The sequence below is a fragment of the Camelus ferus genome, chromosome 15, assembly GCF_009834535.1.
Source record: "Camelus ferus isolate YT-003-E chromosome 15, BCGSAC_Cfer_1.0, whole genome shotgun sequence".
Taxonomy (NCBI): domain Eukaryota; kingdom Metazoa; phylum Chordata; class Mammalia; order Artiodactyla; family Camelidae; genus Camelus; species Camelus ferus.
In genome coordinates, this window is record NC_045710.1 from 31,536,372 (window position 1) to 31,562,707 (window position 26,336).

Here is a 26,336-nt window from a genome sequence, read left to right on the forward strand (position 1 = left end):
ATTATAGTCATCCTAGTCTGTGTGAAGTGGTGTTTCATGGACATGCATTTCCCTGGTAGCTAATGGTGTTGAGCATCTTTTCATGTGCTTATAGTTTGTCTATTTTCATTGGACAAATGTCTATTCAAATCATTTGTCCATTAAAAAACTGTGTTATTTGTCTTTTTTTGTTGTTGAATTATGAGAGTTTTTCATATACTCTGGATATGTGATTTGCAATTAACTTTTTTCCTTTCTGTAAGTTGTCTTTTAACTTTCAGCTTCATTCCTTTGCATGTAGCTCTCCAGTTATCCCAGCAACACATATTTACAAAAACGTATTCTTTCATCATTGAACTGTCTTGGAACCCTTGTGAAAATCAGTTGATCATCAATGGCAGGGTTTATTTATTTCTAGACTGTTCTGTTCCATGAATCTGTATGTCTGTCCTTAATGCCAGTACCACGTTGTCTGCATTGCTATAGTAATGCTTAGAATAAGCCTAACTTAGGAGATTTTATGACCATTTTACACAGAAGGAAACTGAGGCATAGAGAGGTGAAGTCACCCACCTTGGGAGTGAGGGAACAGGATTCAAACCCAGGCACCGAGATTCCAGAGTCCACGCTCTTATTCACAACTCCACACCTGATTTGACGCACATTGTTTCTCTCTGTGTGTTTCACTTGTCCGGCACAGTTTTTGCAAGGAGGTTTTCAACTGGAAAGTCATAAATGGGAGAGTGTCATAAATGGGAGAGTGTAAACCAGTTGGTTTATCAGGCAGCAGATTTCTCCAGGCTCCTTGGGGCAGTAGTGATGGATTGTTTGGAGATGTTTAGACAAGTGTGAGAGATCTTGCCGTAATGTGCCTGCAATACGTTAATTATTTTTTGACTAACCCAGCTGTTCTCTTGCAGTCACTCAAGTAATGGAAGACATGAATAGGAGCCTTATTTACTAGTCCTGCAGGATGGAATCCTTCTTGAGATGAATCATTACTGCCTCTGGTTGAGAGGTCAACCATTTCTGGAAGGCTGGTTTAGAAGATTTACTATTAGAAGTAAATAAGAAAGGCTGAAAGCTGGAAGGGAGGGCTCTTTGCTTTTGGAAAGGGACCTTTCCCACGAGGGGACTTCTGACACCCTCCTACCCTCCAGCAGCACTTATCTCTGCCGCAGAATTAAGCAGGTTAATAATTTGCAACCGCAAGGGTTTGTGGTGGGGAGGCATTTGGACTGACTCCTGCTTGTGCTCACAGAGCCTGAGCCTTCTTCCTCCTGATTCCTATCAGATTTCAGTTTCTCTGCACACTGGGAGGCTGGCGTGCAGGGCACATCCCACCTGGGCCACTTTACAGAGAAGGAAACTGAGGCTTAGAGCCCAGAGCACCCTCCTCCCTCCTCTTTGTCCTTCCCCATGCACCGGCCCTTAGGGGCCTCGGCCCTGCCCTGAATCTCCCGGGGCTTGAGCGTTTTCAGCTAGAGAAGTCAGGAAGTCTTCTCAGAGGAGGTAGGGGCTTATATTTGTATTGTATTTTTTCCCCAATCACTTCAGTTTTTATTTGCCCTGCACATCCCTTATTTGACAAAGGAGGGAATTGAGCCCTGGAGAGGTGAAGAGACCCAGTGGGTTAGCTGCAGAGCAGGGAAGAAACTCCGTTTGGCCTGGACCCACTATGGGGATCACTGAGTTAGGGTGTTCACAGCAGCTGGGGACCAGGAGCCAAGATGCCCTCCTGGCTTAAGATGGCCTCCAGAGCATAAATGTTGGCTCTGCTCTGTGCTTACTGAGCATGGCATTGCTAGGGACAAGGAGCTCATTTCAAAATCAGACTTACTACCTGCTTTATAAGCCAGCTCTGTGCTTTATAAGCCAGCTCTGTGCTTCATGCTAATAACGGTCCCATTTATTGCCCTGCCAATATGCCACACACTTCATTATAGATCATTCACTTACTTAACAATGTGTGTTGTGTATTAACCAAACATCAGGGGTCTGATGGTCGGTAAGGCAGACACAGGTTTGTGGCGGTCATGGGCTATCACATTATCTTATGGAGGGCAAGGTGGACCAACAGGAAATTACAACAAAGTGCATTGAGTGGTCATGTCAGTGGGGTCAGTGGCAAGTCAGAGTATGCGAGGCAGGCACCTCACCTGGACGCAAAGTAGGAGAGACTAGGGAAGGGTTTTCAGAGGAAGCAGTGATACCTAGAGGATGAATAAAAATGAGCCAAGTGAAGAGACACACATGTACAGAGAAGGGATGTGACTGGACGAGACTAGATAGGTTGGTAGGAACCAGGTCATGAGCAGCACTGGAGGCCATGGTAGAGATTTGGGCTTAAAAGCAGGGAAATAATTTTTGATTTGCATTTGGAAAAAATCAGTCTAGTTTTGGAGAGGGGTTTGAGTAAGGCAGGTTTAAAGGCACAGGGACTGGGGAGGTGGGTGGTGCAGTCATCAGGAAAGAATGGTGGGGACTTTAGGCCAGTGAGGGTGGTGTGGGGTTGCAGAGAAGTCATCAGGCTTTAGAGAGGAGTCTGGTGTGACCCCCAGGTTTCAGATTTGAAAGTTAACTGGGTGATGGTGCCATTTCCTGAGATGGGAGACACAGAAAGATTGGGGGGCGGTGGGTGGGCATGGTCTTAGTTGTGTAGAGTTTGAGCTGTCTGTGAGACATCTGAGTGTTCAATGGACAGCTGGATATAATGCCATGGAGCTCAGGGGAGTTCTGGTCTAGAGATAAAACTTTGGGGTTTGTTGACATGGACAGTGCCCACAGAGATCAGGCAGGTAATATCAGTGTGAGAACTGGGCCGGCTGAGTTGAACAAGGGGGCCAGTTGTAACTTAGCTCGAGTGGATTGTGGTCTGTGGGAATGAGCTGTTAGCAGGTCCTCCAATTAAAAAATGAAAACCAAGGAGGGCTGCACAGCAAATGGATAAGAGTGCCACAGGGTTCCAGTTCTGAGGCACCACTTACTTGCCACGTGACCTTCATCAAGGTACATCGTCTCCTTGTGCCTCAATTCCCTCGATGGTAAAATAGGAACAATAATGGTACATACTTTATGGGGTTGTTTCGGGATTCCATGGTTTAACCTTTGTGAAGCTCTTAGGACAGTGTGTTCCTTATTGTATAAGTACTTGTTAAATAATCAGTAAATGGTAGATAAATGAGTGAATACAGCTGTGAAGTGAAATGAACAGAGGGTGTAAGATGGAGCCCAGAGGAGTATTAATCGTTAAAGGACTGCAGAGCAGACAGAGGAGGGGCAAACCAGGAGCGTGGTATCCTGGGCTAAGGGACATGAGTATTTCTAGAAGACAAGGTTAGTCAGCAGTGTCCAGCATGGCAGAGAGATCAGGTAATGTAAAGACCAAAGTGTCAGTTGACTCTGGCAGCAATAATTCATTTAATCCTCATAAAATCCCTGCAAGGGAGGTTATTATTTTATTGATGAGGAAACTAAGGTTTACCGAGGTCACGCAGATGACCTAACTCAGGGAGCTGAACACTGGGGCAGACGGGATGGTACCCAGATGGGTCAGATTCTGGAGCCCCTGAGCCTTCCTCTCTGTCCTGCTCCTGGAGGAGTTAGCAAAGAATTTTACCAAGATTTCTGAAGAACAGTAGGGTCAGTTTTCTTTCCTCTGCCCCTAAGCAGAGGATGCAGTTTTCTGTCTGTATTTTTGAGACCTTCTATGCTGTTTCATTCCTTCTTGAGATGGAGACCTGGGATTTATGTCATTCTCAAGAGGGTGTCTTATATATCATCACGTGTAAGAGCAGAGCTTTTGTCTGTCTCAAGCCTGGCTTTTTAGGTAAATGGACCCAGTAACTTCAGTCATCTCAAAAGGAAGGGTTTGCCTCAAGGTTTTGAGAATATGGGTGTCAGTAATGTCCAACTGACTCCCTTTTCTACTCAGAGCAGCGAGTTGTTTAGGGAGAAAAGAATGAAAATGTGCTGGTGGAAGAACCAGGACTGTGTGATGTTGTGGGAGTTGGACCGGAATCGGGGACATGGTGTACTGTCCTCAGAGTCCCATGGTCCCCGCATGTGTCACCCAGACCTGGAGGAATCAGGCTCTGTGCCCATTTCCGTGTCCGGCACCCTGGGGGAGCTTAATTGGCATAAAGAGAGGGTTAACGATTAAAATCTGGAGCTCTCTTTTTTCACCTGGTTGAGAATAAGTAGCACGAAGCAAATATTTTTCGAGATCAAATTTTAGATTATCTGGGTGAAAACCTCAGCATTTGAAATTTTACGCTCATAAACAAGCATCCAGGTTTTGCTGTTTTGTCTCATCAGACAATGATAACACCTCTCACTGGACTGCAGTGAAAATCCCTGCCAGGCTGTATGTCTGTGCTGGGGTGCCCATTTCTCATTCTTTAATGTCGGGTCAGTGGTTAGCAATGCTGAGATCCCCAGCATGAATGAGGACTCCATGAAGAAAATAAGTAGCTTTATTCTAGCAAATCAGTGCTCAAAAGCTTACTGTTTACAAACGGCATGGTGTTTAATGTTTCTCCACGTTTCTGTCAGAGGCTGCCTGGATCCATTATGGTTATCTGTGCCCCAGCCCCACCCCGATCCTCTTCCAAAGTTCCTGCTGGTAAAGAACAGCGCCACCTGCGGGTGGACCCGGGTTGTGTGTGATCTGAAGCTTGTAAAATTTGGGGCCTTCTTAAAATAAAGAGTATAAAATTAGGCACAGAAAAAATAAGTGTTTGTTTAGAAGGAGAAAAGAATGTGGGTAGAAAGGGGCTCACACAGTGAAGGGTCCTGAAACGTAAGCTTGGTTAGCTTCATGCTAAGTGGGCGCTTTGAGCCCACGACCACAGATGAGGAAAGTCTCCATACAGATCCTTTTCTACAGATAAGGTGCCTTCCTATCTGGTGACTTCTCTGGCTGAATCTCTAACCAACTGCCTTCACTTCCTGCCCTCCCGCTGTGCTGATCTCCCAGGCAGATCCTGCTCTTTCGCAGGCTTGTATTACCATGTTCCTCTCCTTTAAAGCTTTATCACACCTGTGGTTTAAACATTTTTGCCTTACTGTTTGTCTAGCTGGGGATTCTAAAAAATCCATGAGACCTAGGACTGTGTCTACGTTGTATCATATTTTGCTCACGGTTGTAATTCCAGGACTTAGCTAAGTGCCTAGTCGCAGTTAGAACTCAAATACTTTTTTTTCTTAATTGAAATATAGTTGATTTACAATATTGTGTTAGTTTCAGGTATACAGCAGAATGATTCAGTTATATATATATTTTTTTTTCAGATTATTTTCCATGAGAGTTTTATTACAAGATGTTGAGTATAGTTAGTTCCCTGTGCTATGTAGTGAATCCTTGTTTCTTATCTATTTTATGTATAGTAGTTTGTATCTGTTAACCCCAAGCTCCTCCTCCCTCCCTTTCCCCTTTGGTTTGTTTCCTATGTCTGTAAGTCTGTTTCTGTTTCCTATATAGATTCCCAAATACTTATTGTATAAATCAATTTGATAAGGAGTAAAGATGCTAGTAAGAATAAATCTGTGGGCAGTTCTGCCCCAAATAAAAATTCCACTGGGTAGAGCCAGGTTAAGATTATTCAGGTCATCTGTGTTCATGACAAGGGTTGTCAGCAGCAGAGCCTTCTCTTAGATTTGAAAAATTTATTCAAGCTTTGCCATTTAAAATCTCACCTTGAAGGGAATTGACAACAGCAGTATTAAGCCTTGTATTCTGCATAGAGAGACCTTTGGACCCTTGAACTGCAGCACTCCAGAGACCCCATATCCACATGTAGATACAAGAAACACACTTCATTCTTTCTGTTGTGTTTTTTTTTTTAATTGAAGTATAGTCAGTTTACAGTGTTGTGTCAATTTCTGGTATACAGCATAATGTTTTAGTCATACATATACATACATGTATTTCTTTTCATATTCTTTTTCATTATGTTACTACAAGATACTGAATATAGTTCCCTGTGCTGTACAGTAGAAACTTGTTTATTTTATATATAATAGTAGCTGCAAATCTCAAACTCCGAATTCATCCTTTCCCACCCCCTATGCCGGGGGTAACCGTAAGTTTGTTTTCTAAGTCTGTGAATCTGTTTCTGAAAAAACACACTTCAAATCAAACAAGTGATTTGGGGGACAGTGCTCCTTTGGGATCTATAGCTCTGTTCCCCCCACTAGATGAAATCGGCGACTTCACCCTAGTACTTTAAATTACAGGTGATTCTGCTCTAATGTGATATACACACATTCCTGTAAAATCTTCCTTTCAGCAAGGATTGAGCTGAAGGGAGAGGCGGGAAGGCCACTGGCCCTTTGCAGAAGGGAAGCTCTCGGTGGGTGCAGGAGTAGACTCAGCTGGGAGGGGTTGCCTGGGGGTGGGGAGGGGAGCTGAGACCTGTGCCCTCTGCTTTTCAAGGTCCCCTGGTCCTCTTAACCGCCCTGATACAGGTCAAGTCAGTCTCTGCCTCCATGCTTGGCTCATGCTGTCCCACCACCAGTCCAGAACATTCTTCCAGATCTCACTCCCTGACGAAATCCCACTGGCCAAGTTCAAGCTCTAGCTTTTCCTTGACTGGCGGAGCCCACCCCTGTTAAAGTTGACCTTGGCAGCTCTAGCAGCCCTCGGATGGAGAAATCTCCTCTTGTGATGTTGAATAGCATCCTGCCTTGCATTAGGTAAACTTCTCATGGCTCATGAGTCCCCAGCAACTCTGTAGATGCCTCGCAGCCAGCGATCATTCTGTCCTTTTTCAGTCCCAGCTGCATCACACCACGTTTGACTCTTTCATTCCACGACTGGTTCCCTAAGTAGAGGATGCTGTGTCGGTGGCAAGGGAAGCAGAAATGAAAGGTGCAGTCTTTCTCTCAAGACTCTCCCCGTCTGGTGGGAGAGCCTTTCATGACTGGGTGCTTATTGGGTTATTTTCTCTCACTTTGGAGTGACCTTTAAGGAACTGGGCATGGAGGAGAAGAGCTATGTTCCCAGTTTCTCCCGAGTCCTATCTTTCATTGTGGTTTCATGCTTTCATTTTAAGTGGATTCTTTAAACTTTCGGAACATGCTCATAGCATCAATTACCAGTGTAACATTTTCTGAATTCAAGTATGAGGGAGGAATGGGAGCGCATAAATGCACTTATTCAAAGTTCATCATGCTCAGACCCTGCTGTGCTCCATAGGTCAGAATATGCTACTGAGGGCTGTACTTGTTTTGTATGTGGAGGTGACCTATGATGGAAAGTCATTAACAGACAAAACCTCTATTAAACCTTATGAAAACAATGTGTAGTTAATGTAACTAAGCATTTTGCTTCTTTATGTTTAGGAAATTATACAGTTCTGGCTCTCAAAGGGTGTGGATGGCTTTAGTTTCGATGCTGTTCAATTTCTTCTAGAAGCAAAACATCTGAGAGACGAGGCCCAAGTGAATAAGACCCAAATTCCGGTAAAGTTTTGTTTTAAAATATACACACACACACACACACACACACACGTTTTTTAAAAGTATACTTAAACATATGTTTACATATATTATATATATATTATATATACTTTTTCTCTTCCAAAAATGTCGAATGTTTTCCTTTTTAGCCTGAGACACCTCTTACCAGAGGTGAGTTCTGTCCTGCCTATAGGAAGAACTTTGCATCATTTTCTTTAGGAAATACAGAGGAGTTTCAAATGCATGCTTCCTTCCACTGGTTTCCTCTGGAGAGATCCCTTGAGGAGTTCTTCGGTGACAAGGGTTCTGAGGGGCATGGACAGTGTGGACTCCACCAAGGGCCGATCTCTTGTGCTGGCAGAATCCAGGCTCTTTGTGCTTCCACACCTAGGGTACTCAGCCTTCCCCAGTGACAGGTAGTAAGCACATGCCACCCCCATCCCTCTTGCTGACCACTATTCTACAGTTGCTCTGTTTTCAGTGGCCAAGTAGACAGTAGTCCTCAAATATATCCTGAAATAAAGGATTTGTATATTTATGCCATGGAATGTCAAAATAAATGAATTGGGGGGAGGGTATAGCTCAGTGGTAGAGCACATGCTTAGTATGCACAAGGCCCTGGGTTCAATCCCCAGTACCTCCAGTAAAATAAATAAATAAATAACCTAATTCTTCCCCACCCAAAATTTAAAAAAACAATGATTTATAGTGACACACAGCTATATTGGTCAATCTTAGTGATGTAATTTATAGCAAAAAAAAATCTAAAATTATTATATATAGCCTGATGCCCTTTCTGGAAAGTAAGTAAAATGAAATTCACATGGTTATCAAGTTTATTATCAACTTAATAGTTTTTTTCTGAGTAATAAAGGGAGGCTGGCCATGCATGGGCTAATTGTGAGCACCACGTTATGAACCAAAGCTTATGATTAAGCCATTTTTTTTCTTTGCACACGACTTCCAGTAGAAAGGAAAAATGAAGGGGGAAAAAGGTCATGTATTAACCACTTGTGCCCATTAGAAGCATTGATCCTTGGAGAAGTCTCAAAATAACCTTACTAATTATAATGAGATATCATGAGATAGACATACGTTTCCAGTCATGGCAAATGATCAGAAGAATGGGTTTTGTGTGCTACCTAAGAAAAACATAAAGAGCGTGTAATTTCAAGACTACATCTAAGATTTCAAAAAACTTCACTTGATCTAGCAAGGGAAAATCACTTATAAAAAAAGGGGTTCCCCTGAATGGATGGCAACACATGGACTGCCTAGTCTGTCCATGTCCTAACCCAGGACTTACAGCCTGAACTTGTATTAGACATAATCTTTTATTTTGGATTCTAGAAGAAAAATTACTGAAACCCGGGAAAGTGTAACAGTTAAGAATAAAGGATAGAAGTGGTAAAGAAACAAATTTAAATGCATGATGTTAATAATCTGTGAGCCGATCAAGTACAAGTGTAATAATGCACTCTATAATCATTAACATTATTTATTTTGTTTGCCTTTAAAAATTCTTGGAGCATTTGGGACAATAAAATGCGTAGGGGGAGGATTTTATTAAAGACACTTGTAATCAATGTTTAGATGTTTGATAAAATTTAACTTGTTTACTAGATTTATAGTTAGTAATTTAAGCAACAAATGAAATGCTAATAGTTCTGAATGTTCTTCTCCATCCACAAAATCCCTTAGGCAGTGAAAGTCCTAGGACCATCTTTGAGCACGTATGTTTCAGCCTGAAGCCTTTGGCCCTTTGAAGAGACAGTCCGTATTCACATAAGGCCTGGTTGTTGGGCATTTGACATGTGACATGATGGTAACCGTGCTGTCCTGTTTTCATAGGACATGGTCACACACTACTCAGAGCTGTACCATGACTTCACCACCACACAAGTGGGGATGCACGACCTTATCCGCAGCTTTCGGCAGACAATGGACCAGTATAGCAGGGAGCCTGGGAGATACAGGTAACCACAGGTCACACTTCTATTCTTGACAGGCGCAGCGTGTGATCTGCAGTTTATTCCTCATAAGCAGGCATTCTCAAGAGGTTCAGATTATAATTTAACAAACTGGCGAAATTATAATGTATGGTAACTCAGTTATGCCAGGCTTGGGATAATCTCATGTTGCTTAATTTTCCTGATTTTCAGTTTCCTCTTTTATAAAATGATGCTAATTACAGTACTTATTCACAGGAATTTTTTGAAAATTAATTAAAAGATTAATTAATACATTATTTAAATGTTAGCCATTAGCTATTCTTTTTATCATTATTTGACCTGTTAGTGTCTTTGTATAGTATGAATCCAAATGTTCCAACTAAACTGTCAGTACATCATGATAGTGAGGAGCATCTTTGGTATCAGATGAACTTAAGGTGGATTCCTGTGACCTTGGACTGGTTAGTTAACCTAAGTCTCAGCTTTCTCATCAATTAAAAGGTGATGAGGGGAGGGTATAGTTCAGTGGTAAAGTGCGTGCTTAGCACTCATGAAGTCCTGGGTTTAATCCCCTGTACTTCCACTTAAAAAATAAATAAACCTAAGTACCTCCCCTACCCCAAGAAAAATGTTAAGAAAAGGTGATAGGGCTACCCCTATAAGACTATCGTGAGATTACATGAGATAATGTCTGTGAAGCACTTAAAGAAGTGCCTGGCACATAATAAACACTCAGTCAACTTAATTCTTACCATGTTTACATAGATCACCCAATAGAATCAACAGAAAAGGATTTAAAGAAGTTTCTTCTCCTTAAAGTGGGTCCTTGTATCATTGTGCCCATTTTACAGACGAGAAAACTGACACTTTGACCATGTAGGTAATGGTCACATAATAATGGCAGAGACAGGATGGAACTGAAACACCTGAGCTCCAGATACTATGTACTTATCCATTAACATAACACCTCAAACAGCTAAAGCTAGCATTGATGTGGGTCATTTCAGGCAAATGTGTCTTCCTCAAAGAGTGGTTTTCAACAATCGAGAGTGCACTCCAGTAATAAAATGAGACTTTACAGGGATTTCACTACAAGGGGAAGTTTTTGGGGAACCTCCCTCCTTACCTTATATACAGACATATACTGTACAGTCTAGATGGAGTGATGAGAATTGCTAAAGAATGTCTTCCTGGAAGTTAACGAGTTTCAATCAGTTTTAGAAAGAAAAGGACAGTATTGGTTGAGATCCAAATAAATGTGTTTCTTAACTTTTAGACAGCAGTGCCTGGTATAGGCTAGTGTTTGGGTTTATTATGATGAGAAATTGCCAAGTGACCCAGCGTGCCATTTCTTGGTCATCCGGCTTGAGTGCACATCCCAGTGAGCCCTAGCCTGATACGGTCATAGTGTGCACTTACCCCCGACATCCTGTCTGTTCGATGTGAGCAGCTGCAGAGCGCTCTCCCAGTCTCCTGACAGACCCTGAAGGTGCTACACCTGCCAATTCTTACAGGTTCCTGGGGACGGAAGCCCATGGAGAGAGCGTTGCCAAGACCATGATGTACTACGGCTTGCCTTTTATCCAGGAAGCCAACTTTCCCTTGAACAGTTACCTCAGTAAGCTAGACACCCCTTCTGGGAACAGAGTGTTTGAGGTTATCACATCCTGGATGGAAAACATGCCAGAAGGAAAGTGGCCTAACTGGATGGTAAGTCCTTATGCCCAGCTTACGCTTGCGGAAAAGTCACCTCTGAAACAAGGGGTACACCTGTCCGTAAGTGACCTTCACTCTTCCCTTATTCTGTGATTGTGTGGTGAACCGTCCCAGCTCCTGACCAGTTCCTGTCATTCTTTTCCTTCTGGTTCTCAGAAGATAATCTCAACTGATCTGCCTTATTTGCCACTTCCTCAACAGTTCACATCTGTTAGGCCCCTCTCGTGACTTTTTCATTTTAGTTTTTGTAATTTTCAACTCTGACATTTCTATTTGGCTTTTATAATTTCTCTTTATAGATAGTATCTACTAGATAAGATGTTGGTTATTCTCGTATTTTTAAAGAATTCTGTAGATTTAGTTTAGGTTTTTGAACACGTGTACAGTTGACTTAAGTCATCCACTCAGTCCAGTGTTTGGGCTTCCTTAGCCAAGTTTTCCGTTCTCTTGCTCTCCCCCTCTGCATGGGCCATACTTTCCCGTTTCTTTGAATGTCTTGTATTCTTTTTTGTTTAACACTGGGTGCTTTAAAATAGTAAGTGTAGACGTTCTGGAAATCACATTCTCCCCTCTCCAGTGGTGGTTGTTTCTGCTTGTCTCTTTAGTGACTTTCTTGGATTAATTCTATTAAATCTGTGTTATTTGTTGTGTGTGGCCACTGATGTTTCTGCTTGGTCAGCATAATGGCTAGAAAGATTCCTTAAATGCCTTGAACCAGTTAGGTGTTCCAGCCTTTGCTGAGGGGCTGTGTGTAGGGGGCATGCTTTCAGCACTCTGGCAGGCAGCGTATGACTCTGAGCTTCACTTTCTGCTTGCACAGAGCTTCAGGGTTAGCCAGAGGTGAGAGGGCAGAGCCTTCTCTGGGCACCTGCACAGCCCTGCATGTGTGTGTGTAGGCTTCTAAATTCCAGGGATGTCCGAGTCTTTCAAAGTCCTTTAAGGTCATCTCATTCCCCAGCTTGTAAATTTCTTGGTCAATCTGTTCAGCCCGTTGGTAATCCCACTTTAAGCAGGTGTGACGATAATCAATTACTGCAGATTTTTGGCAAATGCCTTGGGGACAGGACTAGCTACTCAGTCAGCTCTGAGTCAGATCAGATAAAAAAATCCAACCCAAAGTAAGCTGCTAGAGAGGTCAAATGTGACAGTTCTCTAGAGATGGAGCGCTTGGTGAACTCTAAACCTGTTCGTCCTCCAGTGGTTTCTAGGCTGCTGGTTTTCACACCTACTGTTGGTTTTCAGGGTTACTGAGGATCTGAGGGGGAGAAGCATAAGATTAGGGCCACTTAAAATGACACAAAGCTTGCTGTCCTTACAAGATGCAGCTGTTTTTTCTTAACTACTCCTTGGATGGTTGTCAACTTTCAATTCCCAGAGTTTTAAGGTGGATTTTTGGTTTTTGCCAGTGTTCTCCTTGCTTTTGTGGAAGACACTTTTGGAGGTGCTTACTCCACCCACTCAGGAAGTAACCCCTGTATCACAAACTTTATAATATACTTTTTAGCACTTTTTTTACCCATATATTTAATATATTGAATGTGTCACAGGTACTGGACCTCTCTCAGACTATGAAGGGCCCTGATCTCTGTCCACTGGTGATCTTGATTTCAGTTCTGAAAAAGCAAAGTGCTCTAGGTCCAGAAGGGTTTCTTGTCAGATGCTTTTGAGATAATGAAAAGAATAAACAGTGGCAAAGTTTGACCTAATTTTCTGGCCATAAAAATAGAAAAATACTTTACAATGGTCTGTAAAAACATAATTGTAAAGATATTTTTAGTAGATCTAAAGGAAAATAAAAACAACCTCCCTTTTCCTGAATTCTAACAACCAAGTTCGTATTCTCAGACTTAAGTTCAAAGGCTAGTTCTGCCTCATAACCTTGACCTGAATAAACTGCGCTTGTTTCATCATTTGTAAGACGGAGGTAACACCTGGCAGCTCTGCAGTGGAGGGGTAAACAGACTAAACCATGGGTGTGCCAGTCCCGTTAAACAGCCGGGGAACATGGAAAGGTCTGTCAGGGGATTTAAATAAACTGTTAACTAAGGACTAAATGTTAAAATACAAAATTAGAACATTTAACAGAGAACTGTATTTAAAAATAGAAAACCCTTTACAAAATTTCTTCTTGGACTCTAAATGTATTTTTACAAGTGATTTATCTTTTAACTTAAAATTTGTTTTGAAAAGTGACACACACACACACACACAAAGGGACACATTAGAAGTATTTCTCCCACCCCTTCCCCTCTACCTGTTCCCTTCTTGGGTGAAAACACTTTTGCTTTCTTTCCTGTCAAGAGTCTTTCTTTATCCAAATGTGTGAAATATTAATATGCACCCTCATAAATTTCATCCTATTTGCAATGTCATTGTGAAGTAAACTGTTACCACCATTTTCTTCAGTATAATAGCCAAGACAGTCAATTGGTCAATTATAAAGCAAAGAGCATGGTTAGGACTGAAGTTCAGGCTTGCTGAGTCCAAGGTACCCATGGCTAACCATGTTTCTCTGCCTGGTGAACTTCTTGTGAAATGGGGCAAACCTTCCAGAAAACTATGTACAGAGTTATGTTTTTAAAAAAGGACCTGCCTTTCAGATTGGTGGACCAGACAATGCCCGGCTGACTTCTCGTCTTGGGGAGAAATATGTCAACATCATGCACATGCTCATTTTCACTCTGCCTGGAACTCCCATAACTTACTACGGAGAAGAAATAGGAATGAGAAATCTTTTAGCCACAAATCTCAATGAAACCTACGATGCTGTAAGTTAATATAACTTAACCACACACCATATCAAATCCTCATTTTTTGCCAAATCAGAGAATTTACTATTTCTAGTCTACTGCTGAAAATCATGAGTACTAGCTTTTATTTATTACTGTTTGATATGGAGAATTTTCAGCTTTCTTGATTGGGGGGCTTGTTAAAAATGCTGTTTCCTGAGCCACACAACTGCATTTTAAACACGTTTTCCAACTAATTCTTAGGTACACTAAAATTTGAGAAGCCATGTTTTGAGTTTGGAGTATTATTCATTCCCGTCTACCCGGAACACAGAGTTAGGAACATTTCTTGTAGTGCTTGTCTGTATTGCTAGATCTTGTCTGACCACAGCACAAAATTCTTCCTTTTATTTAACAAATGTAATGTACAGGGTTAGGCCTGAGAGGTTTAAATTTTTTGTTTGAAGCTACAGATCACCAACTGTGCTCCTGGGCAGAAGAATGAGATCTTAAACCTGTAGTTTGTATGGTTAGCTTTCAATTGTATGAGATCCAATTTCCTTAATATTCGGCTGAAGTGAAACCTTGTCTATAGCTCCTGAATTTGTGTGAGCACTCATGCAATAACCAGGCTGGGTAAGAGGACAGAATCTAGACTCAGTATACATGGCTGCATCCTTGAATTCACCATCACCACTATCACAGTATGATGAGTTTGTAAGTGGCACATTTTGAAATCCTGTGTTACTCATTTTTAGGGAAAAGCAGGAAAGATTCCAAGCATGTATCAATGTTTAGTTAGTACAGCTTATTCACACTCAAGATGTCATGAACTATTTTCCTATTGAAAGTGTAAAACTGGTTTATGTACTGAGTGTTAAGGCCTTTGCATTATGAATGAGCACTAGCTGAGAAATACAGGGAATTAAATAATTATGCAGTCAGTCACGGCCAAATTACATTTCTTTTTTTTTTTTTTTTTTTTTTTTGGCGTGGGGAGGTAATTAGGTGTTTTTTTTTTTTTTTTTTTTCATTTTTTTTTAAATGGAGGTATTGGGGATTGAACCCAGAACCTCCTGCATGCTAGGCAGGTACTCTACCACTGAGCTATACCTTACTCCCCTGCATTTCTTTTAATAACCAGATCACTGTTTTTTCTTTATGGCCTTTTGACACAGGATACACTTCTCTCAAAGTCACCAATGCAGTGGGACAACAGCTCAAATGCTGGTTTTTCTGAAGGTAGTCACACCTGGTTACCCACCAGTTCAGACTACCACACTGTGAATGTAGATGTAAGTATCAATGAACATTTCATTGCTGCTCCAGGAACAGAAATGAGCTTCTGCTGCTGACAATATATACTCACCCTGAGTTGCCTAAAACCTTAACTTATGCTCTTTAAATCAATCACATAGATGTCTCTTGCAGTCTTCATTTTTAAGGAGTTTGCAAGTCATGTTTTTGTGAAAATACAAACAGGTACGGAAGAGCTGGTATAATCAATCTAGGCTAATGTGGACTTGAGAGCAAGGCTGCTTACCTACAGAAACTGATGACATGAATAATCCCCAAAAGTAGCTGTTCTGGAAAAGTGCACCGTTCAGCTTTTGCTTATAGTATTTTCTGTTCTCATGGTGATCAGGTTTGCCGAATTCGGCTTAACAAATTTCCTAAACAAGAACACACTAATTCCACTACATTTCCTTATACCAGAAAAATGTGAAATGGCTTCAAGTGAGTTTCAGGTGTGGAAAACACAATCTAAACTACTTAAGGGGAAGATAAATTATTGGCATTACATGAGGATACTTAAAAGTTTTAGCCCCATCTACTAGATGCTCCGCAGATTATTCTGATACAGAAGTTCAAGCTAACCCTCCTGTTCCCACAACTCCCTACTTCAGGCACCCCAAGGATAGCTTTGTTTTATATATTTGTAGGTCCTTGAAACACAAAAATTGTGTTTTGGATTAAGTGCACTTACTGATTTTCATTTATGTCCAAATGTCCAAAATATTCCCATAGGCCAATTTGAATCCAATAGGTAAGAAATCCTACATAAAAACGTATACCAGCAAAGATGGAAAAATGTAAATGCAAACTAAAATAAAAAAAATATTTTTTCTGTCAGATTAGTCAAGTCTTTAGAAAGACCCACAGTAATTCTTGGAGGGATGCTAAATCAATCAAATAATCAAAAGTCTCAGCAATGCTATTTTAGTAAAATACATCCATAACAGCCTAGAATCAGGTGAGAATTTAAGTAATTTCTAGAAGACAGAAAAATAAGGTTGCCTAGAAAGCAGTCTGCAGTACACAGGAGAAAACGGCACTAACAGCACAGGTGAGAGCCCCGCAGGAATGTCCCTCAGCTGCCGCGACTGGCTGCCGCAGCATCCTGCCCGAGGGGAAAACCCAGGGCCTGTTTGGTGATCATGCTCGTGCTAAATGAGGAGAGAAAAGCTCGAAATGGTGTTAAACTTCTACAAGCACAGCATAAGAAAGAAAAGGAGAAAACCTAACTCAAGCTCTCAGAACAAGAGCTTGTACTTCTCAGTTCAGAGGCCAGAAGAGGAGGGCAGGACCCTAGGTAGCTTATCACCATTAAGCAAGAAAAGAACCCTACACCCCAAAGACAAACCAAACCTACCTCCAACTTGGCTTCTCACAGTTACTAGAGGCAGGCAGCCAAAGACAGGCAAACAAGGAGTACCAAATGCAAAATGAATCACACTACATTTGAGAAAAATTAAGACCAGGAAAGAACGAGACCATTCCTAACAAAACACTGTAAGAAAGCAAAGCAAATATAACAAATGTAAGACTTCACTATTAGTAAAACTGACTCCTCCCTGACAGACTGTTGTTTTATGTGGCCCCTTGACTCTCTTTTAAAAAGGATAGAATTCTCTGTGCATTGATATGACACCATCTCTAACATGTACTAAATAATTCAAAAAAACAGAATACAGAATGGTAACATGCCACTATTTGTGTAAAGAAAGAAAATGTGTCTACATATGTTTGCATAGGCACAGAATGTATCATTTCATATAATTTATAAAATGAAAGATTTTATAAACACCCCTGGGAGAGAAAATGGGAAGCTAGGGGATGGTGCTGAAGAAAACTGTTTTATTTATCTATTCTTCTTATAACTGAATTTTATATTCTCTGCATGCACTTTCTATTTAAAAAAATAAGTTACAAAAAGCAGGTGTGGAAATATTTAATAACAGACAAAATAGAATTCAATATGAAAAGCATTATGAGACAAAGGCAATTTTGAAAAATTGATAAAAGAACACTCCACTACAAATCATAAATCTGTGCATCTAACAATAGGTTCAAATTATATAAAACAAGTACTCTGAGAAATCCATAGAGAAACAGATAAATCCACAATGACAGAGAGACACTTCAACATACTTCTAGAAAGTGGTAAACCAAGTAGACAAAAATAATAGTTAACACTTACTTGGCACTTCTTCTGTGAGTGGCACTGAACTATGCTTTTTCATGCATTATCTAAAGACTATAGAAAATGTTAATAGTATGACAAGTCATATACCATATACATGTACCATAAATACCTTTGTACCTGATAAACACAGAGTATTTTTTCAGACATTTATTAGTCATTAAACACCACACATCAGACACCTGCCCCCCAACAACCACTACTACCACTGAAGTCAACACGGCTGGCTGGAGTACAATGAAATGAATCTCACTGATTTGGCAACAGCTTTTATGAAGACAAATTTGGCATTATGTGTCAAGTATCCATACTCTTTGACATAGGGTTTGTCTTTCTGATATTTATATCCTAAGTAAATAATCCAAATATGAGGGAAGCATATTAGAAACTCAAATGTCAAAATGAAAGGGAATGGTTAAGTATGGTATAACCATTCAATAGAGTATTATTCTGCCATTAACATGACATTTCATATAGTAACAGAGATGCTTGAAATGTTAAAGGAAAAAAAGCAGTATTAGATTATATGTTTTATGTAGCTGCTATTTAATGAACATATGTCACTTTTATGGTTAAAAAAAGTACAATCTTTAACATTCACTGTTGGCTGCATTTTGCTTTTGCATTCTTTTTCTAATTTTCTGTTCACAGTTAGCTATGCAAGAAATAGATACCTGCTGAAGTTACACCAACCTACACATTATTTTACAAGAGAACAGAAAAGCCCCAATTCACCAGTTCTCAGAGTCCATGGCCATGGTGGCTGCTTTTCTATAATACAGTACAGCATAAAGAGACTTTATTTGGGCAAGCTAAATATCCATTAACTTAGACATGAACATTTTTGGGGGGTTCCTAAAGTGGAGTCAAATTCGGCCAAGATGCAGTGGAAAACTGTGCACACAGCAACGACTCCCAGATATGGTGAAACTGCATTTGCAGCCTCTATTTAGTAGTTAAATATAATTATTCTTACCTACTTATTAATACTTAAAATTTGGTAGTTACTTTAAGGGGCAGAATTGGAGCAAGTTTTTTTTTTAGGGAAATTAATTCCTTAATTGATGCTAAAAATGTTTTTTAAAAAAAACCTCTTAGAATCAAACATTTATTAATACTCTTTTTAAAAAAATTAGGTCCAAAAGACTCAGCCCAGATCAGCACTGAAGTTATATCAAGAATTAAGTTTGCTTCATGCCAACGAGCTGCTCCTCAGCAGGGGTTGGTTTTGCTACCTGAGGAGTGACAATCACTCTGTTGTGTACACAAGAGAGCTGGACGGCACAGACAGAGTCTTACTCATGGTTCTGAATTTTGGAGAATTATCAGTGCTAAATCTAAAGGAAATGATTTCAAATATTCCCACAAGAGTGAGGATAAAGTTAAGTACCAATTCTGCCTACAAAGGCCGTGAAATTGATACACATGCCATTACACTGGACAAAGGAGAAGGACTCATCCTTGAATACAATACGAAGAATCTCCTTCATCACCAAACAGCTTTCAGAGACAGATGTTTTGTTTCCAACCGGGCGTGCTATTCCAGTGCACTCAACATACTGTACAACTCGTGTTAGGCACCTCTATGAAAGAGATGAAGACGTGGGCATTCTGTTCTATTCTAAGCATTTGCAGTAACTTCACGTTACTGCAGACTGCCGGGTAAACTTTATGAACAAGTCATTAATTCTTAGATATTTCTGTAGCTTGAATGTAAATGCTTTAGGAAAGGTTCTCAAATGTTTTTTCAAGAATAATAAAATGTTTAAAGAAAACTGTCACTTGCAGGAACTTGTAACTTTTTTGAGACAGCATCAGAGATGAACTGAGCACCTCAGGACTCCCGATTATCAGAAAGATCTAATGAATTTTAAGAATGTTATCTTCTTCCATAAAATGCAGGTACAGAAACTGGATGATGACTTACTGCCACAGTACCTAAAAATGTTCACTAGCAACGAGGCAAAACCTTGGTTTGTAAACCATTCAAAGAAAATTGTAGTAAATAAAACAAAGCTGTTCTGATGGGGGAAGGGGGCAGTTTCTGCTGTCACCAATCCTCTCACTCCCTTCTCTATGTCCTACAGAGCATGATTTGAAAACTACTTTCCTAGGTTAAGGGGCATGTGCATCAATGGAGACAACAGTATAAGTGAGCTGGATACTAAACAAAATTTGGATGGAGAAGCAAATATAAAAAAATTATTTACCAACTTAAAAAACTCACTTTTCTTAAAACAGCTGGCAATACGACTATGAAATATTTCAGTGTTTCCAGTTCCCACTGAATGTAGCATTTCAGAATTTTAGATATTTCTTGAGATTCTCAAAAACACTGGTGCTGTCGAGTCCAAGTTCCTCATACAGGAATTTAATTTGGGCTGTAATCTAAAAGAAACACATTTAAAAAAAACTAGAGAGAAGGCCTTTGTGGTAAAACTCCAGTGTTCAAGTCTCTCCCTTGTCCATCCATTTTCACCCAACCCGGAAGCCAGCAATTTATGGCAAGGGTATTTGTTATTTGGGACAGAGGCAGAAGGCTCCCCAAATTAAGAATCAATTACTTTCTCTAAGAGAACTCACTTATCAAGTACAAGAGAGAAACTTTTCTTTTTATTGACTCTGCATTCCTCCTTCCCCTGTCGGGTCTCAGCCACAGACCTGACAGCTGGTGAAGAAGCTGGCATGAACCCTGCTGGGACCACTGAAAGGCTGAGTATAACACATCACTGCCTGGGGATTTGTCAACTTAGAGGGCCTTGATAACATACCTTTTTGTGAGAATCCTCAATCACATGATTGCCTCCAGGCTGAATATCTAAAGTAATATTGGGGGCTTGATAGCCTGAAAGAGTTAACATATTAAACGATTAGAAGGTTTTGGGCCGATTGAGACCCACCCATTTCACCCCTCTCCTTCCAAGTACTCTATTAAAATAATAGTGAAGGACAAAGGCATAAACCACCACCAACAACAAAGAGAGGGAAGAGGGCAAGCAGCAGCAAAGAAATTTCTGAAACAGGAAAAGCAGGAGGACCAGAGGCTGAGGAAGTGGGATGGAAGAGACTGTAGGGACACACAGAGAAGGCTGTAACCTAGGAGGAAGCCAATAGGTCGTAAAGAATCTGTGAGCCTTGTGACCTGAAACACCGACTACAGCAATGGGTGAGGATGAGACATGGAACTGAACACAGGGGCAAATGTTTGAAAACTTGTTTGTGGGTTCTTCCCACTCTGAGCTCAGAAGGTATTGGCATGTCTTGGTAAGGAAAGAAGGTAAGAGTTCTCGTCTAATAAAATTGAAAGATCTAGAGAAAATTAAAGCAGCTAGTTTGGGCACTGAAGCTCCAGAGCAAAAACTTCAGAATTTGTTTTTTATAGGTTCCCAAGAATAATGGCTCAATTAATTTTGCTGAATGAATGATTGCATGATAGTATACCTCCACGTTATGTCTGATATTTCAATTTACTTCTTCTTTGTGCCTTGCCTATCTTATTCTAATAACATCCTTTGAAAAGGGGCAAGGCAGTTATAGTTATTACATTTGCTTCAACTGCATAATCAACATGGGCAAAACAATGGTTTGTCTAAAATCAGGGGCAGATGATTTGGTGTGCAGCATAAATGTACTATTCTGAGCAGTACATTGAAGGCAATAGTCCATTTCTTACCTTCGCCAGTGTCCTTAGCATGCTCTGCGATGGCTTCCTTGAGTTTCTCAGTATAGCTTACAATTCCTCTCAGAGGTACACGTTCGTCATTTTCATAAGCTGTTATGTGGATCGAAGGATAATGCTGAAAGAAAACACATGTACAAAGAATCTGTATTATTCCTCATGGTCCCTTTCTACCTTACGGATTATAAAAGGTAATTCCCTTCAATTTTTTTCTCTCTGTGCTAGATGTTTTTTTCTAATTTGATATTCTTGAGAGATTTATAGCATTACAATTCTAGACTATGTGTTACCTGGAATCATCTTTTCTTGAATAGTGAGACCTTAATCTAATCTAATGGAGTACGAGCCGAGATGGGGCTGAAAGGTGTTTTGAGTGCTACAAGGACAATCAATCTAAGATCTTAACTGAATTCTTGCTTCAGCTCAGGTAAATATTCTTTTGATTATTTTCTCTTATCACTTCATGACAGTAGTTTATCAAAGCTGTCTTTCACTACCTGAGGTTTAATATTTTGATAGGGACAGTAACATTTGATGTAGTTCTTGTGTTTTTCATCAGATGAAGGATTCCCCCATTCTTCTAATTCTTCCAATGTCAGAGGAAGTGTAGTGTCCATCATGGTGTTGAGAACATCCAAGAAAGGTGCCTGAAAAAAAAGCCAAAGGAATTTAAACTTCAGTTAACAAGCTGGTAAAATGAGTTTTAGAAAAATACTATACTTTATGAATATACATGCTGACATGAGAATAAAGCTCAAGAAGGAATGCACATTCCCAGGAGCCAGATTAATTAGCCAGTCTATCACCAGGGCCTGTGATGTAATTGGCTTTTAAGGTATTCAAACTCCTTAAATGGCATAAGGGTTATTTTCTAGTTTCACAATTTTTGCTTTTAGTTTTGTGTCTTTTATTCATATATGTGTATGTCTGTGTGTGTGTGTGTATATATATATATTTTTTGCAGAAACTCAGTTGACCATATCATGCTGTTTGTATTTTTTATTTATTTATTTTTACTGAAGTATAGTTGATGTACAATGTTATGTTAGTTTCTGGTGTGTAGCCTAGTGATTCAATTATATATAAAAGTATATATATATACTTTTTCATTATAGGTTATTACAAGCTATTGAATATGGTTCCCTGTGCTATACAGTAGGACCTTGTTGTTTATCTATCCTATATATAGTAGTTTGTATCTGCTACTACTTCTTCCAAACTACTACTCTCCCCTCCTTTCCCATTTGGGTAACTGTAAGTTTGTTTTCTATGTCTGTGAGTCTGTTTCTGCTTTGTAAATAAGTTCATTTGTGTCATTTTTTTGTAGAGTCCACGTATAAGTCGTATCACATATTTGCCTTTCTCTGACTTACCTCACTTAGTATGATGATCTCTAGGTCCATCCATGATGCTGCAAGTGGCATTTTATTTCATTTTTTTTTTATGACTAAGCAGCATTCCACTCTACGTATATACCACAACTTCTTTATCCAATCATCTGTCGATGGACATTTAGGTTGTTTCCATGTCTTGGCTATTGTACATGGTGCTGCTAGTGAACACTGGGGTGCATGTATCTTTTTGAATTAGAGTTTTCTCCAGGTATATGCCCACAAGTGGGACTGCTGGATCATAGGGTAAGTCTATTTTTAGTTTTTTTAAGGAATCTCCGTTCTGTTTTCCATAGTGGGTACACCAAACTACATTCCCACCAGCAGTGTAGGAGGGTTCCCTTTTCTCCACACCCTCTCCAGCACTTATTGTTTGTGGACTTTTTGATTATGGCCATTTTGGTGGGGGTGATACCTCACTGTAGTTTTGATATGCATTTCTCTGATAATTACCAATATTGAGCATCTTTTTATGTGCCTATTGGCCATATGTATGTCTTCTTTGGAGAAATGTCTATTTAGGTCTTCTGCCCATTTCTTCACTTGGATTGTTTGTTTTTTGGTTATTAAGTTGTTATGAGCTGTGTGTACCTTGGAAGTTAAGCGCCTGTAGGTCACATCATTTTCATGTATTTTCTCCCAATCCATAGGTTATCTTTTTGTTTATAGTTTCTTTTGCTGTGCAAAAGCTTATGTTTAATTATGTCCCATTTGTTTATTTTTGCTTTTATTTCTATGGCCTTGGTAGACTGACCTAGGAGAACACTGTTACAATTTATGTCAGAGAAATGTTTTGCCTGTGTTCTCTTCTAGGAGACTTATGTCTTGTCTTACGTTTAAGTCTTTAAGCCAGTTTGAGTTTATTTTTGTATATGGTGTGAGGGAGTGTTCTAACTTCACTGATTTACATGCGGCTGTCCAGCTTTCCCAGCACCTCTTGCTGAAGAGACTGTCTTTTCTCCATTGTATATTCTTGCCTCCTTTATCAAAGATTAGTTGACTGTAGGTGTGTGGGTTTATTTCTGGGCTCTCTATTCTGTTCCACCTATGTACGTCTGTTTTTTGTGTGCCAATAACACACTGTTTTGATTACTGTAGCTTTATAGTATTGTCTGAAGTCTGGGAGGCTTATGCCTCCAGCCTTGTTGTTGTTCTTCAGAACTGCTTTGGCTATTCTGGGTCTTTCCTGATTCCATATAAATTTTAAGATTATTTGTTCTAGTTCTGTGAAAAATGTCCTGGGTAATTTGATAAGGATTGCATTAAATCTGTATATTGCTTTGGGTAATATGTCAATTTTAACAATATTAATTCTTCCAATCCAAGAGCATGAGATATTCCATTTCTTTAAATCATCTTTAATTTTCTTAATCAATGTTTTATAGTTCTCAGTGTATATTTCAGCTCCTTGGCCAGGTTTATTCCTAAGTTTTTTTAATGCAATTAAAAACTTTTTTTTTTTTTTTTTTTTTACTTTCCTCTTCTGGTATTTCACTGTTAAGTGTATAGAAATGCAAGAGATAGATGTATGTTAATCTTGTATTCTGTTACCTTGCTGAATTTGTTTATCAGCTCTAGTAGTTTCTGTGTTGGAGTCTTTAGGGTTTCCTATACATATATATATTTTATATAAAAGTAATAAATGTGGCCACTTCACATCCATTAGGCTGCTATTAAAAAACAAAAAATAACAAGTGTTGACAAGGATGTGGAGAACCTGGAACACCTGTGCACTGTCAGTGGGGGTGTAAATGGTATAGTATGTTGTTTCTCAAAAAATTAAACTTAGAATTACCATATGATCTAGCAATTCTATTTCTAGGTATATATCCCAAAGAAATGAAAGCAAGGTCTTAAAGATTATAGTATCTCTGTTTGTAGCAGCATTATTTACAATATTCAAAAGGTGGAAGTAAATCAAGTGTTTACTGATGGATGAATGGATAAGCAAATTATATATAAATACAATGAAACAATGAAATTCAGCCTTAAAAAGTATGAAATTCTGACACATGCTATAACACAATGGACCTTGAGGACATTATCTAAGTGAAATAAACCAGTTACAAAAAAACATGTATTGTATGAGTCCATTTATATAGGAGGTACTTCAGAATAGTCAAATTCATAGAGACAGAAACTAGAATGGTGGTTCCCAGGAGTTGGGGGAAGGGGAACTAGGGAGTTGCTATTTAATGGGTACAGAGTTTCAGTTTTGCAAGATGAATAGTTATGGAAACTAGCTGGAAAACAATGTGAATGTACTAAACACTACTCAACTCTAAACTTAAAAAGAGTTAAGATGGTAAATTTTACGTTACCTTATCACAATTAAAAATTAAAAATAAAATCTCAACAACACACTGAATAAACTCAGTTGGACACTTTACATTAAAAAAAGATAATAAATGCTAACTGAAGAAAATCTGGAAAATATCCTAGTTGAAAGAAGAGAAAATCACTCACTGGCTTATAACCAGTGTTAGAACATTTAATAAAATGGCAGCTGCCTTATAATCTGTTTCCATGTATTCTACTTTCTCTTGTATCAACATTAAGTAAGTACAGTGTCCAAATGTAATTCTTTTTGGCTGCCTAGCATCTTAGTTCTTTTTTGCCTTTAGAGTATCCCTAACTTTATGAGACAGAGACTGCCTCTCACTGTGGAGGTGCTGTAATACATGCCAGACAGTTCCCTTTCCCAGCTTCCCCTCAGAGTGAGAGGAGCCATGTGACTCAGGTTTACTAGACATAATGTGCCGCAAACTTTGAATTAATTGTTGAATATTTAGGTTAAATCCAGTTCTTCACTATTGTAAGCCAATGTGGGATAAATAAATGTCCTTACACATACAGCTCTTACTATTTCCATTCTGATTTCGACAAGTCAAAGTTATTTCTAGAAGTCAAAGGTATTTGCATTTTCTTTATACTGTAATTCTGCCATTATTATCTTTGTGCACAGGGTTTATTTTTTCCTTATATACTTAATTTTCTATTAAAAATAGATTTACAGATCAGGATTATTTAACACTAATTTACTTTAATACAAGCACACAGTGTATAACGCTCACTCTCAAAATAAAAAAACCTGAAAATAATTTATTCTCTCCATCCTAGTGACTGTCTTCTAGAGTATCTACCGTAGAAGAACAAAAATTGCCGCCCCCAAATTATTTCAAGCTGAAAACAATCAAGGCCCAAAAGACTCAGGAAGAAACTCTGACCTTGTCCTGAACTGCCTGAAGAATTCAGATAGAGGAATAGAGCCATCGGCAGATAGTGCATGTGGGCTAGGTATAGTGGGGGGACAGAGATCAGAGTCCACTTTGTGTCCCAAGGTCTCTGCATAGACCAGCAAACGTTTGTTTACCAAACACTTGCTTCCATCTCCATGTGAATTGCCTTCCATCCCGTGAAGTCCCAAATCAAACCCCAACGTCTTCTTTAGCTGAAGATGGTGTTTAAGGTGAGAACTCCGGCCTTTTTGGTGAGTTACTCAGTTTTACTGGGGCTTTACCATGTATACATATTATTACGCTCTTGCTTGACTTTTCTCCTGTAAATCTATCTCATGTCAACTTAATTCTTAGACCAGCGAGAAGAACCTAGAAGGGAAGAGGAAAATTTCTTCCTCCCTGACACTAGCCAGGAAGCAGGAGAATGATGGAGGAAATGAGCTGCTATAATACAACTTCATATTTCAATTAAAGTACAGAAGTACTACCCCTAAAGACTGTTAATAAGAATGGAGGATCTGAAAATAGAGAGCTCCTAAACCCAAGACTGAAATGTTGGTCAGTAAATGTCCAAGGATTTCACACATTCCAGAGTCAGTGTGCTCTGTCTGACTTCCTGGATCTGGTGTATCATATATGCTTTGTCTCTTTCCCTCCAAGTCTGAATGTTCTTACAAATAAAAAATGATCAATAGGAATAGCCATT

At 39.6% G+C, this 26,336-nt stretch overlaps 2 protein-coding genes across 9 annotated transcripts in view; one reads left to right on the plus strand and one right to left on the minus strand.

Annotated features, from left to right (window-relative positions):
- Positions 1 to 26,334, plus strand: part of SLC3A1 (solute carrier family 3 member 1) — a 43,575-nt gene extending 17,241 nt beyond the window's left edge. For 3 of the 6 annotated variants that reach the window (XM_006186795.3, XM_014560973.2, XM_014560971.2), the window contains 6 exons: positions 7,324 to 7,443; positions 9,292 to 9,416; positions 10,907 to 11,102; positions 13,709 to 13,876; positions 15,016 to 15,132; positions 18,458 to 19,096. In XM_006186795.3, the coding sequence (XP_006186857.1) occupies positions 7,324 to 7,443; positions 9,292 to 9,416; positions 10,907 to 11,102; positions 13,709 to 13,876; positions 15,016 to 15,132; positions 18,458 to 18,898 (1,167 nt within the window). In that variant the 3' untranslated portion in view covers positions 18,899 to 19,096. Of the gene's footprint in view, positions 1 to 7,323; positions 7,444 to 9,291; positions 9,417 to 10,906; positions 11,103 to 13,708; positions 13,877 to 15,015; positions 15,133 to 18,457; positions 19,097 to 21,314; positions 21,428 to 25,511 lie in introns of those variants that run through there. The other 3 variants (XR_004326295.1, XR_004326294.1, XM_032497428.1) reach the window with 3 other exon arrangements.
- The window catches only part of PREPL (prolyl endopeptidase like), a 34,728-nt gene continuing 25,445 nt past the window's right edge, over positions 17,054 to 26,336 (minus strand). For all 3 annotated transcript variants that reach the window (XM_014560970.2, XM_006186791.3, XM_006186794.3), the window contains 4 exons: positions 21,498 to 21,647; positions 20,995 to 21,118; positions 20,093 to 20,166; positions 17,054 to 19,709 (listed from right to left, as the gene is read on the minus strand). In XM_014560970.2, coding sequence (XP_014416456.1) covers positions 19,620 to 19,709; positions 20,093 to 20,166; positions 20,995 to 21,118; positions 21,498 to 21,647 — 438 coding nt within the window. In that variant the 3' untranslated portion in view covers positions 17,054 to 19,619. The remainder of the gene's footprint in view (positions 19,710 to 20,092; positions 20,167 to 20,994; positions 21,119 to 21,497; positions 21,648 to 26,336) is intronic.